We start from the raw sequence: 15,509 nt of genomic DNA on the forward strand, positions 1-15,509 counted from the left end.
AGCGTAGTCAGTCAGCGTTATGCAGTTAGCGTAGTCAGTCAGCGTTATGCAGTTAGCGTAGTTAGTCAGCGTTATGCAGTTAGCGTAGTTAGTCAGCGTTATGCAGTTAGCGTAGTCAGTCAGTGTTATGCAGTTGGCGTAGTCAGTCAGCGTTATGCAGTTAGCGTAGTTAGTCAGCGTTATGCAGTTAGCGTAGTCAGTCAGCGTTATGCAGTTAGCGTAGTTAGTCAGCGTTATGCAGTTAGCGTAGTCAGTCTGCGCTTATTACATTGTGTGGGAACCATTGACAATTTTAACCTGCCTGACATGACCGGTGTGAATGTGTTCCTGAAACACCCCCCACTATCCACGCCAGCCCGAAGAGTGGATACGGTACGCTTGCGCTTGCCATACTTTATAAATTCAACGTCATGCTGACATGGATAGTGGGGGTATGAGCAGGTTAGGAGGACGCGTACCGAATCCGTTTATAGAGCCGGGGACAGAGCTGCAGCTTGTGGGGACAGTACGGTGACTACACTGCCTGGCGGGGACTCTACGCTGACTACGCAGGGCTGCCGTGGGGACACTACGCTGACTACGCAGGGCTGCCACGGGGGACACTACGCTGACTACGCTAGGCAGCCGCTGGGCTACGCTGACTACGCCGGGCTGCCACGGGGACACTACGCTGGGCTGCCACGGGGACACTACGCTGACTACGCAGGGCTGCCACGGGGGACACTACGCTGACTACGCTAGGCAGCCGCTGGGCTACGCTGACTATGCCGGGCTGCCACGGGGACACTACGCCGGGCTGCCACGGGGACACTACGCTGACTACGCAGGGCTGCCACGGGGGACACTACGCTGACTACGCTAGGCAGCCGCTGGGCTACGCTGACTACGCCGGGCTGCCACGGGGACACTACGCCGGGCTGCCACGGGGACACTACGCTGACTACGCAGGGCTGCCACGGGGGACACTACGCTGACTACGCTAGGCAGCCGCTGGGCTACGCTGACTACGCCGGGCTGCCACGGGGACACTACACCGGGCTGCCACGGGGACACTATGCTGACTACGCAGGGCTGCCACGGGGGACACTACGCTGACTACGCTAGGCAGCCGCTGGGCTACGCTGACAACGTAGCGTAGCCTGCCGCCGTGAAACTACACAAATACCTTATTTTTTCACCAATAACTACCAAAAAATATGTTGCAAAGGACACTGGAGCGCTGGTGTGCAGACTAAATATTAAGGCAATTTTACTAATTTAAAAGTAGAAATATTATAATATAACAATTAATAATAATAAATCTATATCCACAACTGAACACTGCAGCTGCTGCTTCTCAGGGATGTGAACGTGTGTGAGCACCTGTGGGATAAACGTTGCTGCTGCTGCTTCTCAGGGATGTGAACGTGTGTGAGCACCTGTGGGATAAACGTTGCTGCTGCTGCTTCTCAGGGATGTGAACGTGTGTGAGCACCTGTGGGATAAACGTTGCTGCTGCTGCTTCTCAGGGATGTGAACGTGTATGAGCACCTGTGGGATAAACGTTGCAGCTGCTGCTTCTCAGGGATGTGAACGTGTGTGAGCACCTGTGGGATAAACATTGCTGCTGCTGCTTCTCAGGGATGTGAACGTGTGTGAGCACCTGTGGGATAAACGTTGCTGCTGCTGCTTCTCAGGGATGTGAACGTGTGTGAGCACCTGTGGGATAAACGTTGCTGCTGCTGCTTCTCAGGGATGTGAACGTGTGTGAGCACCTGTGGGATAAACGTTGCTGCTGCTGCTTCTCAGGGATGTGAACGTGTATGAGCACCTGTGGGATAAACGTTGCTGCTGCTGCTTCTCAGGGATGTGAACGTGTATGAGCACCTGTGGGATAAACGTTGCTGCTGCTGCTTCTCAGGGATGTGAACGTGTATGAGCACCTGTGGGATAAACGTTGCTGCTGCTGCTTCTCAGGGATGTGAACGTGTGTGAGCACCTGTGGGATAAACGTTGCTGCTGCTGCTTCTCAGGGATGTGAACGTGTATGAGCACCTGTGGGATAAACGTTGCAGCTGCTGCTTCTCAGGGATGTGAACGTGTATGAGCACCTGTGGGATAAACGTTGCTGCTGCTGCTTCTCAGGGATGTGAACGTGTGTGAGCACCTGTGGGATAAACGTTGCTGCTGCTGCTGCTTCTCAGGGATGTGAACGTGTATGAGCACCTGTGGGATAAACGTTGCTGCTGCTGCTTCTCAGGGATGTGAACGTGTATGAGCACCTGTGGGATAAACGTTGCAGCTGCTGCTTCTCAGGGATGTGAACGTGTATGAGCACCTGTGGGATAAACGTTGCTGCTGCTGCTTCTCAGGGATGTGAACGTGTATAAGCACCTGTGGGATAAACGTTGCTGCTGCTGCTTCTCAGGGATGTGAACGTGTGTGAGCACCTGTGGGATAAACGTTGCTGCTGCTGCTTCTCAGGGATGTGAACGTGTATGAGCACCTGTGGGATAAACGTTGCTGCTGCTGCTTCTCAGGGATGTGAACGTGTGTGAGCACCTGTGGGATAAACGTTGCAGCTGCTGCTTCTCAGGGATGTGAACGTGTGTGAGCACCTGTGGGATAAACGTTGCTGCTGCTGCTTCTCAGGGATGTGAACGTGTGTGAGCACCTGTGGGATAAACGTTGCAGCTGCTGCTGCTTCTCAGGGATGTGAACGTGTATGAGCACCTGTGGGATAAACGTTGCTGCTGCTGCTTCTCAGGGATGTGAACGTGTGTGAGCACCTGTGGGATAAACGTTGCAGCTGCTGCTTCTCAGGGATGTGAACGTGTATGAGCACCTGTGGGATAAACGTTGCTGCTGCTGCTTCTCAGGGATGTGAACGTGTATGAGCACCTGTGGGATAAACGTTGCAGCTGCTGCTTCTCAGGGATGTGAACGTGTATGAGCACCTGTGGGATAAACGTTGCTGCTGCTGCTTCTCAGGGATGTGAACGTGTATGAGCACCTGTGGGATAAACGTTGCAGCTGCTGCTTCTCAGGGATGTGAACGTGTATGAGCACCTGTGGGATAAACGTTGCTGCTGCTGCTGCTTCTCAGGGATGTGAACGTGTGTGAGCACCTGTGGGATAAAAGTTGCTGCTGCTGCTTCTCAGGGATGTGAACGTGTGTGAGCACCTGTGGGATAAACGTTGCTGCTGCTGCTGCTTCTCAGGGATGTGAACGTGTGTGAGCACCTGTGGGATAAACGTTGCAGCTGCTGCTTCTCAGGGATGTGAACGTGTATGAGCACCTGTGGGATAAACGTTGCAGCTGCTGCTTCTCAGGGATGTGAACGTGTATGAGCACCTGTGGGATAAACGTTGCTGCTGCTGCTTCTCAGGGATGTGAACGTGTGTGAGCACCTGTGGGATAAACGTTGCTGCTTCTCAGGGATGTGAACGTGTATGAGCACCTGTGGGATAAACGTTGCAGCTGCTGCTTCTCAGGGATGTGAACGTGTGTGAGCACCTGTGGGATAAACGTTGCTGCTGCTGCTTCTCAGGGATGTGAACGTGTGTGAGCACCTGTGGGATAAACGTTGCTGCTGCTGCTTCTTAGGGATGTGAACGTGTATGAGCACCTGTGGGATAAACGTTGCAGCTGCTGCTTCTCAGGGATGTGAACGTGTATGAGCACCTGTGGGATAAACGTTGCAGCTGCTGCTTCTCAGGGATGTGAACGTGTATGAGCACCTGTGGGATAAACGTTGCTGCTGCTGCTTCTCAGGGATGTGAACGTGTATGAGCACCTGTGGGATAAACGTTGCTGCTGCTGCTTCTCAGGGATGTGAACGTGTATGAGCACCTGTGGGATAAACGTTGCTGCTGCTGCTTCTCAGGGATGTGAACGTGTATGAGCACCTGTGGGATAAACGTTGCTGCTGCTGCTGCTGCTTCTCAGTGCAGCTTCTTAAGAATTTAATATAATATGAAGTTTATAAAAAAAAACAATTCATAAAAATAAATTACTTTCCTGAAGTTCACTTAATTTTTAACATGAATTTAGACAATACCAAGACGGGATGTGGTAATTTGGTCTACAGCATGATGGTCGACACCATTAGGTCGACATGGGAAAAGGTTGACATGGTTCTAGGTCAAAAGGCCATTCGTTCGACAGGTCATTAGTTCGACAATGTCTAGGTCTACAGTGAAAAGGTTGACATGGGGGTTTTTCACCGTTTTTTGAGCCGACATGTGCCGACAGGTGGTATTTCATGCCATACCATCCACTAGGGCGTGGTGGGAGAATAAAATAGTGTGCAAGGGGATGCTGTGCACTTTAAACTGTGTCCATGTCGACTGTGTTGACATTCAGGTAAAAAAAGAGTGGAAAATCCCATGTCGACCTTTTGAGTGTCGACCTAGACATTGCCGAACTAATGACCTGATGAACTAAAAACTTCTAAACTTATAACCATGTAGACCTATTCCCATGTCGACCTAATGGTGTCGACCTAATGACTGTCGACCATCATGCTGTAGATCCCAACATAAAACACCCATACTGGCATTTCTCCGATATTAATGTCAGACTTTTCAATTCCCTTTTATGAGGCAGAAGTTGATATTTAGGGCGAGATGTACTAAGCTGAACATGCAGTAAAACCCCGGCCGCACCGATACCGCATAGTAGGGTATCACCACCTTTGGGTGCGATTTCCTATAGAAGCCTACGGGCTTCTCTTTGCCGCCCGCCGTCTCCGACACAACCCCGCCAGGGTACATATGCGCTGGCATCGCGGGGGTGGGCGGCAATGTATTTTAATACATCCCGCCCATAGTTACCAGTCCCGCTTTGAGTTATATCTCCAGTGGCTTTAATATTGCAACACAGTATTGGGTCTTTGGGCGGGATGTATTAAAATACATCGCTGCCCGCCCGCCGCAATGCCAGCGCATATGTACTAACACAAGCGGCTGGCATTGCGGTGACGGAGACCCCCCCGCGATACCTGTACTGTGGTGTGCCGTCATCTCCTTGCCGCCTGCTTCTCCCCTCACGCCGGGGACAGGTAAGCAGGCTGTCCCCAGCGCCTCCTCCGGGGTCCAGAAGGACCTGCAAGAAGGTAAACTGGAGGAAGGGGAGAGGGGGTCGGCGAGGTGGCGGTGGGCGGCGAAAAGAAGCCCATAGGCTTCTATAGGGAATCACACCCAAAGGTGGTGATACCCTACTATGCGGTATCGGTGCGGCCGGGTTTTAATACATAGGAAAATGCGATAAAACAGCTTAATACATCTCGCCCTTTATCCGATATTTAGTGTCCAAATATCCTCCTCAATTACCGGAGATGCGCTCCGGATGCTGTGTGGGGATAGAGCAGTGGCCACAAGTGCTGTGTGGGGATAGAGCAATGGCCACAAGTGCTGTGTGGGGATAGAGCAATGGCCACAAGTGCTGTGTGGGGATTGAGCAGTGGCCACAAGTGCTGTGTGGGGATAGAGCAATGGCCACAAGTGCTGTGTGGGGATAGAGCAATGGCCACAATCGCTGTGTGGGGATAGAGCAGTGGCCACAAGTGCTGTGTGGGGATAGAGCAGTGGCCACAAGTGCTGTGTGGGGATAGAGCAGTGGCCACAAGCGCTGTGTGGGGATAGAGCAGTGGCCACAAGCTCTGTGTGGGGATAGAGCAGTGGCCACAAGTGCTGTGTGGGGATAGAGCAATGGCCACAAGTGCTGTGTGGGGATAGAGCAGTGGCCACAAGTGCTGTGTGGGGATAGAGCAATGGCCACAAGTGCTGTGTGGGGATAGAGCAGTGGCTACAAGCGCTGTGTGGGGATAGAGCACTGGCCACAAGTGCTGTGTGGGGATAGAGCAATGGCCACAAGTGCTGTGTGGGGATAGAGCAGTGGCCACAAGTGCTGTGTGGGGATAGAGCAATGGCCACAAGTGCTGTGTGGGGATAGAGCAGTGGCTACAAGCGCTGTGTGGGGATAGAGCAGTGGCCACAAGTGCTGTGTGGGGATAGAGCAATGGCCACAAGTGCTGTGTGGGGATAGAGCAATGGTCACAAGTGCTGTGTGGGGATAGAGCAATGGCCACAAGTGCTGTGTGGGGATAGAGCAGTGGCCACAAGTGCTGTGTGGGGATAGAGCAGTGGCCACAAGTGCTGTGTGGGGATAGAGCAGTGGCCACAAGTGCTGTGTGGGGATAGAGCAATGGCCACAAGTGCTGTGTGGGGATAGAGCAGTGGCCACAAGTGCTGTGTGGGGATAGAGCAGTGGCCACAAGTGCTGTGTGGGGATAGAGCAATGGCCACAAGTGCTGTGTGGGGATAGAGCAATGGCCACAAGTGCTGTGTGGGGATAGAGCAGTGGCCACAAGTGCTGTGTGGGGATAGAGCAGTGGCCACAAGTGCTGTGTGGGGATAGAGCAGTGGCCACAATCGCTGTGTGGGGATAGAGCAGTGGCCACAAGCGCTGTGTGGGGATAGAGCAGTGGCCACAAGTGCTGTGTGGGGATAGAGCAATGGCCACAAGTGCTGTGTGGGGATAGAGCAGTGGCCACAAGTGCTGTGTGGGGATAGAGCAGTGGCCACAAGTGCTGTGTGGGGATAGAGCAGTGGCCACAAGTGCTGTGTGGGGATAGAGCAGTGGCCACAAGTGCTGTGTGGGGATAGAGCAACGGCCACAAGCGCTGTGTGGGGATAGAGCAATGGCCACAAGCGCTGTGTGGGGATAGAGCAATGGCCACAAGCGCTGTGTGGGGATAGAGCAGTGGCCACAAGCGCTGTGTGGGGATAGAGCAGTGGCCACAAGTGCTGTGTGGGGATAGAGCAGTGGCCACAAGCGCTGTGTGGGGATAGAGCAGTGGCTACAAGTGTTGTGTGGGGATAGAGCAATGGCCACAAGCGCTGTGTGGGGATAGAGCAGTGGCCACAAGCGCTGTGTGGGGATAGAGCAGTGGCCACAAGTGCTGTGTGGGGATAGAGCAGTGGCCACAAGCGCTGTGTGGGGATAGAGCAATGGCCACAAGCGCTGTGTGGGGATAGAGCAGTGGCCACAAGTGCTGTGTGGGGATAGAGCAGTGGTCACAAGTGCTGTGTGGGGATAGAGCAGTGGCCACAAGTGCTGTGTGGGGATAGAGCAGTGGCCACAAGTGCTGTGTGGGGATAGAGCAGAGGTCACAAGTGCTGTGTGGGGACAGAGCAATGGCCACAAGCGCTGTGTGGGGACAGAGCAATGGTCACAAGTGCTGTGTGGGGATAGAGCAATGGCCACAAGTGCTGTGTGGGGATAGAGCAATGGCCACAAGTGCTGTGTGGGGATAGAGCAGTGGTCACAAGTGCTGTGTGGGGATAGAGCAGTGGCCACAAGCGCTGTGTGGGGATAGAGCAATGGCCACAAGTGCTGTGTGGGGATAGAGCAGAGGTCACAAGTGCTGTGTGGGGATAGAGCAGAGGTCACAAGTGCTGTGTGGGGATAGAGCAATGGCCACAAGTGCTGTGTGGAGATAGAGCAATGGCCACAAGTGCTGTGTGGGGATAGAGCAGTGGCCACAAGTGCTGTGTGGGGATAGAGCAATGGCCACAACCGCTGTGTGGGGATAGAGCAATGGCCACAAGCGCTGTGTGGGGATAGAGCAACGGCCACAAGTGCTGTGTGGGGATAGAGCAATGGCCACAAGCGCTGTGTGGGGATCCTACAGATTATTGCTGGTGGTGGTCTGGTTAAAAGCGGTGACCGGGCTGCAGGGCTCACAATACATCAGCTAATTCTGAGCCATTTATAAAAGCCTCACTTTAATATAAGAGAAAATGCCAGTATGGGTGTTTTATCATTTTATGTTGTATTGTCTAAATTCATGTTACAGATGAAGTGAACTTCAGGAGATTGCTGCTGTATCAGGGAGTCTCATGCAGAAGGGGTGGTGACTATGCTGCATAATGTGGGTTAGGTGAACCCAGGGAGATTGCTGCTGTATCAGGGAGTCTCATGCAGAAGGGGAGGTGACTTTGCTGCATAATGTGGGTTAGGTGACACCAGGGAGATTGCTGCTGTATCAGGAAGTCTCATGCAGAAGGTGAGGTGACTATGCTGCATAATGTGGGTTAGGTGACACCAGGGAGATTGCTGCTGTATCAGGGAGTCTCATGCAGAAGGGGAGGTGACTATGCTGCATAATGTGGGTTAGGTGACACCAGGGAGATTGCTGCTGTATTAGGGAGTCTCATGCAGAAGGTGAGGTGACTATGCTGCATAATGTGGGTTAGGTGACACCAGGGAGATCGCTGCTGTATCAGGGAGTCTCATGCAGAAGGGGATGTTGCTATACTGCATAATGTGGGTTAGGTGACACCAGGGAGATCGCTGCTGTATCAGGGAGTCTCATGCAGAAGGTGAGGTGACTATGCTGCATAATGTGGGTTAGGTGACACCAGGGAGATCGCTGCTATATCAGGCAGTCTCCTGCAGAATGAAGACGGGGACGTTGCTATGCTGCATAATGGGGGTGAGGTGACACCAGGGAGATCGCTGCTATATCAGGCAGTCTCCTGCAGAATGAAGACGGGGACGTTGCTATGCTGCATAATGTGGGTTAGGTGACTCCAGGGAGATCAGTGCTGTATCAGGCAATCTCCTGCAGAATGAAGATGGGGACGTTGCTATGCTGCATAATGTGGGTTAGGTGACACCAGGGAGATCAGTGCTATATCAGGCAGTCTCCTGCAGAATGAAGACGGGGACGTTGCTATGCTGCATAATGTGGGTTAGGTGACACCAGGGAGATCAGTGCTATATCAGGCAGTCTCCTGCAGAATGAAGACGGGGACGTTGCTATGCTGCATAATGTGGGTTAGGTGACACCAGGGAGATCAGTGCTGTATCAGGGAGTCTCCTGCAGAATGAAGACGGGAGGTTTGCTATGCTGCATAATGTGGGTTAGGTGTCACCAGGGAGATCAGTGCTTTATCAGGCAGTCTCCTACAGAATGAAGACGGGGAGGTTGCTATTCTGCATAATGTAGGTGAGGTGACACCAGGGAGATCAGTGCTTTATCAGGCAGTCTCCTACAGAATGAAGACGGGGAGGTTGCTATGCTGCATAATGTGGGTTAGGTGACACCAGGGAGATCGCTGCTATATCAGTCAGTCTCCTACAGAATGAAGACGGGGACGTTGCTATGCTGCATAATGTGGGTTTGGTGACACCAGGGAGATCAGTGCTGTATCAGGGAGTCTCCTGCAGAATGAAGACAGGGAGGTTTGCTATGCTGCATTTTGTGGGTTAGGTGACACCAGGGAGATCAGTGCTGTATCAGACAGTCTCCTACAGAATGAAGACGGGGAGGTTGCTATGCTGCATAATGTGGGTTTGGTGACACCAGGAAGATCAGTGCTGTATCAGGGAGTCTCCTACAGAATGAAGACGGGGAGGTTGCTATGCTGCATAATGTGGGTTAGGTGACACCAAGTAGATCGCTGCTATATCAGGCAGTCTCCTGCAGAATGAAGACAGGGAGGTTTGCTATGCTGCATAATGTGGGTTAGGTGACACCAGGGAGATCAGTGCTGTATCAGGGAGTCTCCTGCAGAATGAAGATGGGGAGGTTTGCTATGCTGCATAATGTGGGTTAGGTGACACCAGGGAGATCAGTGCTGTATCAGGGAGTCTCCTACAGAATGAAGATGGGGAGGTTTGCTATGCTGCATAATGTGGGTTAGGTGACACCAGGGAGATCGCTGCTATATCAGGCAATCTCCTGCAGAATGAAGACGGGGACGTTGCTATGCTGCATAATGTGGGTTAGGTGACACTAGGGAGATCGCTGCTATATCAGGGAGTCTCCTACAGAATGAAGACGGGGAGGTTTGCTATGCTGCATAATGTGGGTTAGGTGACACCAGGGAGATCAGTGCTGTATCAGGGAGTCTCCTGCAGAATGAAGACGGGGAGGTTGCTATGCTGCATAATGTGGGTTAGGTGACACCAGGGAGATCGCTGCTATATCAGGCAGTCTCCTACAGAATGAAGACGGGGAGGTTGCTATGCTGCATAATGTGGGTTAGGTGACACCAGGGAGATCAGTGCTGTATCAGGGAGTCTCCTGCAGAATGAAGACGGGGAGGTTGCTATGCTGCATAATGTGTGTTAGGTGACACCAGGGAGATCGCTGCTATATCAGGCAATCTCCTGCAGAATGAAGACGGGGACGTTGCTATGCTGCATAATGTGGGTTAGGTGACACCAGGGAGATCAGTGCTGTATCAGGGAGTCTTCTGCAGAATGAAGACGGGGAGGTTTGCTATGCTGCTTAATGTGGGTTAGGTGACACCAGGGAGATCGCTGCTTTATCAGGCAGTCTCCTGCAGAATGAAGACGGGGAGGTTGCTATGCTGCATAATGTGGGTTAGGTGACACCAGGGAGATCGCTGCTATATCAGGCAGTCTCCTACAGAATGAAGACGGGGAGGTTGCTATGCTGCATAATGTGGGTTTGGTGACACCAGGGAGATCGCTGCTATATCAGGCAGTCTCCTACAGAATGAAGACGGGGAGGTTGCTATGCTGCATAATGTGGGTTAGGTGACACCAGGGAGATCAGTGCTGTATCAGGGAGTCTCCTGCAGAATGAAGACGGGGAGGTTGCTATGCTGCATAATGTGGGTTAGGTGACACCAGGGAGATCAGTGCTGTATCAGGCAGTCTCCTGCAGAATGAAGACGGGGAGGTTGCTATTCTGCATAATGTGGGTTAGGTGACACCAGGGAGATCAGTGCTGTATCAGGCAGTCTCCTGCAGAATGAAGACGGGGAGGTTGCTATGCTGCATAATGTGGGTTAGGTGACACCAGGGAGATCGCTGCTATATCAGGCAGTCTCCTACAGAATGAAGACGGGGAGGTTGCTATGCTGCATAATGTGGGTTTGGTGACACCAGGGAGATTGCTGCTGTATCAGTCAGTCTCCTACAGAATGAAGACGGGGAGGTTGCTATGTTGCATAATGTGGGTTAGGTGACATCAGGGAGATCAGTGCTGTATCAGGGAGTCTCCTGCAGAATGAAGATGGGGAGGTTTGCTATGCTGCATAATGTGGGTTAGGTGACACCAGGGAGATCACTGCTATATCAGGCAGTCTCCTACAGAATGAAGACGGGGAGGTTGCTATGCTGCATAATGTGGGTTTGGTGACACCAGGGAGATTGCTGCTGTATCAGGAAATCCGCTGGAAATTGCAGGAATAGAGGTGACTGACGACAGATCCACAGAAGGTGGCCCTGGATCTGTCTTATACTGAGCATTTTACCGCTTGTGTTCCCCAGGACTCTGGAATACCTCATGAGGCACTTGGTGTTTATGGCCTCATTCAGTGGCCAGACAAACATGCATGCGAGGAACCTGGCTATCGTATGGGCACCCAACTTACTCAGGTAATGTCACCTTTTAGGTACTAGTTAAGGCATTAGCTCATTGATGATCTAGGGGTTATTCAGCCTTGTTTCAGCTGTGCAGATAGTCACCGCCCAGATAGAGTGAAATCCCACCCTGTGCAAGGCTGTGAGTAATGGTGCAATGTGTGCCAGGTGCCAAGGGTGTAACTACCATAGGTGCAGGGGGTGCAGTTGCTATGGGGCCCAGAGCTGAGAGGGGCCACCTTCCCTGTCACCGTTACATGTGTTATATACAGGGTGTAGCTACCATAGATGCAGGTAGTGCAGCTGCTATGGGGCCAGAGCTGAGAGGGGCCACCTTCCCTGTCACAGTTACATGTGTTATATACAGGGGTGCAGCTGCTATGGGGCCAGAGCTGAGAGGGGCCACCTTCCCTGTCACAGTTACATGTGTTATATACAGGGTGTAGTTACCATAGGTGCAGGGGGTGCAGCTGCTATGGGCCAGAGCTGAGAGGGGACACCTTCCCTGTCACCGTTACATATGTTATATACAGGGGTGTAGCTACTATAGGTGCAGGGGGTGCAGCTGCTATGTGGCCAGAGCTGAGAGGGGCCACCTTCCCTGTCACAGTTACATGTGTTATATACAGGGTGTAGTTACCATAGGTGCAGGGAGTGCAGCTGCTATGGGGCCCAGAGCTGAGAGGGGCCACCTTCCCTGTCACAGTTACATGTGTTATATACAGGGGTGTAGCTACCATAGGTGCAGGGGGTGCAGCTGCTATGGGCCCAGAGCTGAGAGGGGCCACCTAGCCTGTCACAGTTACATGTGTTATATACAGGGTGTAGTTACCATAGGTGCAGGGGGTGTAGCTTCTATGGGGCCAGAGCTGAGAGGGGCCACCTTCCCTGTCACAGTTACATGTGTTATATACAGTGGTGTAGCCAGAGACGAATTTCCCATTAGGCACGTGAGGCACCGGCCTAGGGGCGGCACATATTTGGGGGCGGCACTTGGATGCCTGTGATAGTACTGTCAGCCCAAAATGTACCAATAACTGCAAAATATCCACTGTACTGTACTATATTCTATCTTAAATAGGGTGTAAATGGATAGGACATGCAGATACTGCCCCTATAAACTGTCCTACTTAGTAAACATTATTGTTGTGCCTAGGGGCGCCCTCCTCCCTAAATCCGCCCCTGGGTGTAGCTACCATAGGTGCAGGGAGTGCAGCTGCTATGGGCCCAGAGCTGGGAGGGGCCACCTTCCCTGTCACAGTTACATGTGTTATATACAGCGTGTAGCTACAATAGGTGCAGGGAGTGCAGCTGCTATGGGGCCCAGAGCATAGAGGGGCCACCTTCCCTGTCACAGTTACATGTGTTATATACAGGGTGTAACTACCATAGGTGCAGGGAGTGCAGCTGCTATGGGGCCCAGAGCATAGAGGGGCCACCTTCCCTGTCACAGTTACATGTGTTATATACAGGGGTGTAGCTACCATAGGTGCAGGGGGTGCAGCTGCTATGTGGCCCAGAGCTGAGAGGGGCCACCTTCCCTGTCACAGTTACATGTGTTATATACAGGGGTGTAGCTACCATAGGTGCAGAGAGTGCAGCTACTATGGGGCCCAGAGCTGGGAGGGGCCACCTTCCCTGTCACAGTTACATGTGTTATATACAGCGTGTAGCTACAATAGGTGCAGAGAGTGCAGCTACTATGGGGCCCAGAGCTGGGAGGGGCCACCTTCCCTGTCACAGTTACATGTGTTATATACAGGGGTGTAGCTACCATAGGTGCAGAGAGTGCAGCTACTATGGGGCCCAGAGCTGAGAGGGGCCACCTTCCCTGTCACAGTTACATGTGTTATATACAGGGGTGTAACTACCATAGGTGCAGGGAGTGCAGCTGCTATGGGCCCCAGAGCTGAGAGGGGACACCTTCCCTGTCACAGTTACATGTGTTATATACAGGGTGTAACTACCATAGGTGCAGGGGGTGCAGCTGCTATGGGGCCCAGAGCTGGGAGGGGCCACCTTCCCTGTCACAGTTACATGTGTTATATACAGGGTGTAACTACCATAGGTGCAGGGGGTGCAGCTGCTATGGGGCCCAGAGCTGAGAGGGGCCACCTTCCCTGTCACAGTTACATGTGTTATATACAGGGTGTAGCTACCATAGGTGCAGGGGGTGCAGCTGCTATGGGGCCCAGAGCTGGGAGGGGCCACCTTCCCTGTCACAGTTACATGTGTTATATACAGGGTGTAGCTACCATAGGTGCAGGGGGTACAGCTGCTATGGGGCCAGAGCTGAGAGGGGCCACCTTCCCTGTCACAGTTACATGTGTTATATACAGGGTGTAGCTACCATAGGTGCAGGGAGTGCAGCTGCTATGGGGCCCAGAGCTGAGAGGGGCCACCTTCCCTGTCACAGTTACATGTGTTATATACAGGGTGTAGCTACCATAGGTGCAGGGAGTGCAGCTGCTATGGGGCCCAGAACTGAGAGGGGCCACCTTCCCTGTCACAGTTACATGTGTTACATACAGGGTGTAGCTACCATAGGTGCAGGCGGTACAGCTACTATGGGGACTAGAGCTGAGAGGGGCCACCTTCCCTGTGACAGTTACATGTGATATATACAGGGTGTAGCTACCATAGGTGCAGGGGGTGCAGCTGCTATGGGGCCCAGAGCTGAGAGGGGCCACTTTCCCTGTCAGTTACATGTGTTATATACAGGGGTGTAGTTACCATAGGTGCAGGGGGTGCAGCTGCTATGGGGCCCAGATCTGAGAGGGGCCACCTTCCTGTCAGTTAAATGTGTTATATACAGGGGTGTAACTACCATAGGTGCAGGGAGTACAGCTGCTATGGGCCCCAGAGCTGAGAGGGGCCACCTTCCCTGTCACAGTTACATGTGTTATATACAGGGTGTAGCTACCATAGGTGCAGGGGGTGCAGCTGCTATGGGGCCCAGAGCTGAGAGGGGCCACCTTCCTGTCAGTTACATGTGTTATGCTATTTGCGGCACATACCGCCTGATGTCACAATCCCTCCCTGATGACGCTGGGGCGCTCTTACCCACCCTGATGACGCTGGGGCGCTCTTACCCTCCCTGATGACGCTGGGGCGCTCTTACCCTCCCTGATGACGCTGGGGCGCTCTTACCCTCCCTGATGACGCTGGGGCGCTCTTACCCTCCCTGATGACGCTGGGGCGCTCTTACCCTCCCTGATTACGCTCGGGCGCTCTTACCCTCCCTGATGACGCTGGGGCGCTCTTACCCTCCCTGATGACGCTGGGGCGCTCTTACCCTCCCTGATGACGCTGAGGCGCTCTTACCCTCCCTGATGACGCTGGGGCGCTCTTACCCTCCCTGATGACGCTGGGGCGCTCTTACCCTCCCTGATGACGCTATATATCGCACATTGCTGTGTGCTGCTGTGGGGCGCATACTCCTTTATATCTCACATTACTGTGTGCTGCTGTGTCCTTTACATCACCCATTGCTGTGTGCTGCTGTGGGGCGCATGGTCCTCTATATCTCACATTACTGTGTGATGCTGTGTCCTTTACATCACCCATTGCTGTGTGCTGCTGTGGGGCGCATGGTCCTCTATATCTCACATTACTGTGTGCTGCTGTGTCCTTTACATCACCCATTGCTGTGTGCTGCTGTGGGGGGAGCTATGCAGTACAAATGTGCCCAATCCTATCCCCATGTTAGATCCAAAGACATTGAATCGTCCGGATGTGCCGGCTCCGCAGCGTTCATGGAGGTCCGAGTCCAGTCCATCGTGGTGGAATTTATCCTGACTCATGTGGAGCCACTGTTTGGATCTGGAACTATTCGAGGTACAGAAAGCACTCACCCCTATAGCCGGCGCTCACCCCTATAGCCTGCGCTCACCCCTATAGCCTGCACTCACCCCTATAGCCCGCGCTCAACCCTATAGCCCGCGCTCACCCCTATAGCCCGCGCTCACCCCTATAGCCTGCGCTCACCCCTATAGCCCGCGCTCACCTCTATAGCCCGCGCTCACCCCTATAGCCTGCGCTCACCCCTATAGCCCTCGCTCACCCCTATAGTCCGCGCTCACCCCTATAGCCCGCGCTCACCCCTATAGCCTGCGCTGACCCC

At 53.1% G+C, this 15,509-nt stretch overlaps 1 protein-coding gene and 1 long non-coding RNA gene across 3 annotated transcripts in view; one reads left to right on the plus strand and one right to left on the minus strand.

Moving 5' to 3' along the window:
- LOC146049909 (uncharacterized) overlaps positions 1–15,509 on the plus strand; it is a 104,734-nt gene that overhangs the window by 33,607 nt on the left and 55,618 nt on the right. The window contains exons 5-6 of one of the 2 annotated variants that reach the window (XM_083166590.1): positions 11,294–11,401; positions 15,096–15,223. In XM_083166590.1, coding sequence (XP_083022716.1) covers positions 11,310–11,401; positions 15,096–15,223 — 220 coding nt within the window. In that variant the 5' untranslated portion in view covers positions 11,294–11,309. Of the gene's footprint in view, positions 1–11,112; positions 11,402–15,095; positions 15,224–15,509 lie in introns of those variants that run through there. The other variant, XM_083166591.1, reaches the window with a different exon arrangement.
- LOC146049488 (uncharacterized) lies at positions 2,762–3,579 on the minus strand. Its single transcript, XR_014466139.1, has 4 exons — positions 3,441–3,579; positions 3,223–3,334; positions 2,881–3,048; positions 2,762–2,824 (listed from the first exon to the last, which is right to left on the minus strand). It is a non-coding gene; the product is annotated as an uncharacterized LOC146049488 (long non-coding RNA).

This window comes from Crinia signifera, chromosome 12, assembly GCF_055691185.1.
Source record: "Crinia signifera chromosome 12, ASM5569118v1, whole genome shotgun sequence".
NCBI lineage: Eukaryota > Metazoa > Chordata > Amphibia > Anura > Myobatrachidae > Crinia > Crinia signifera.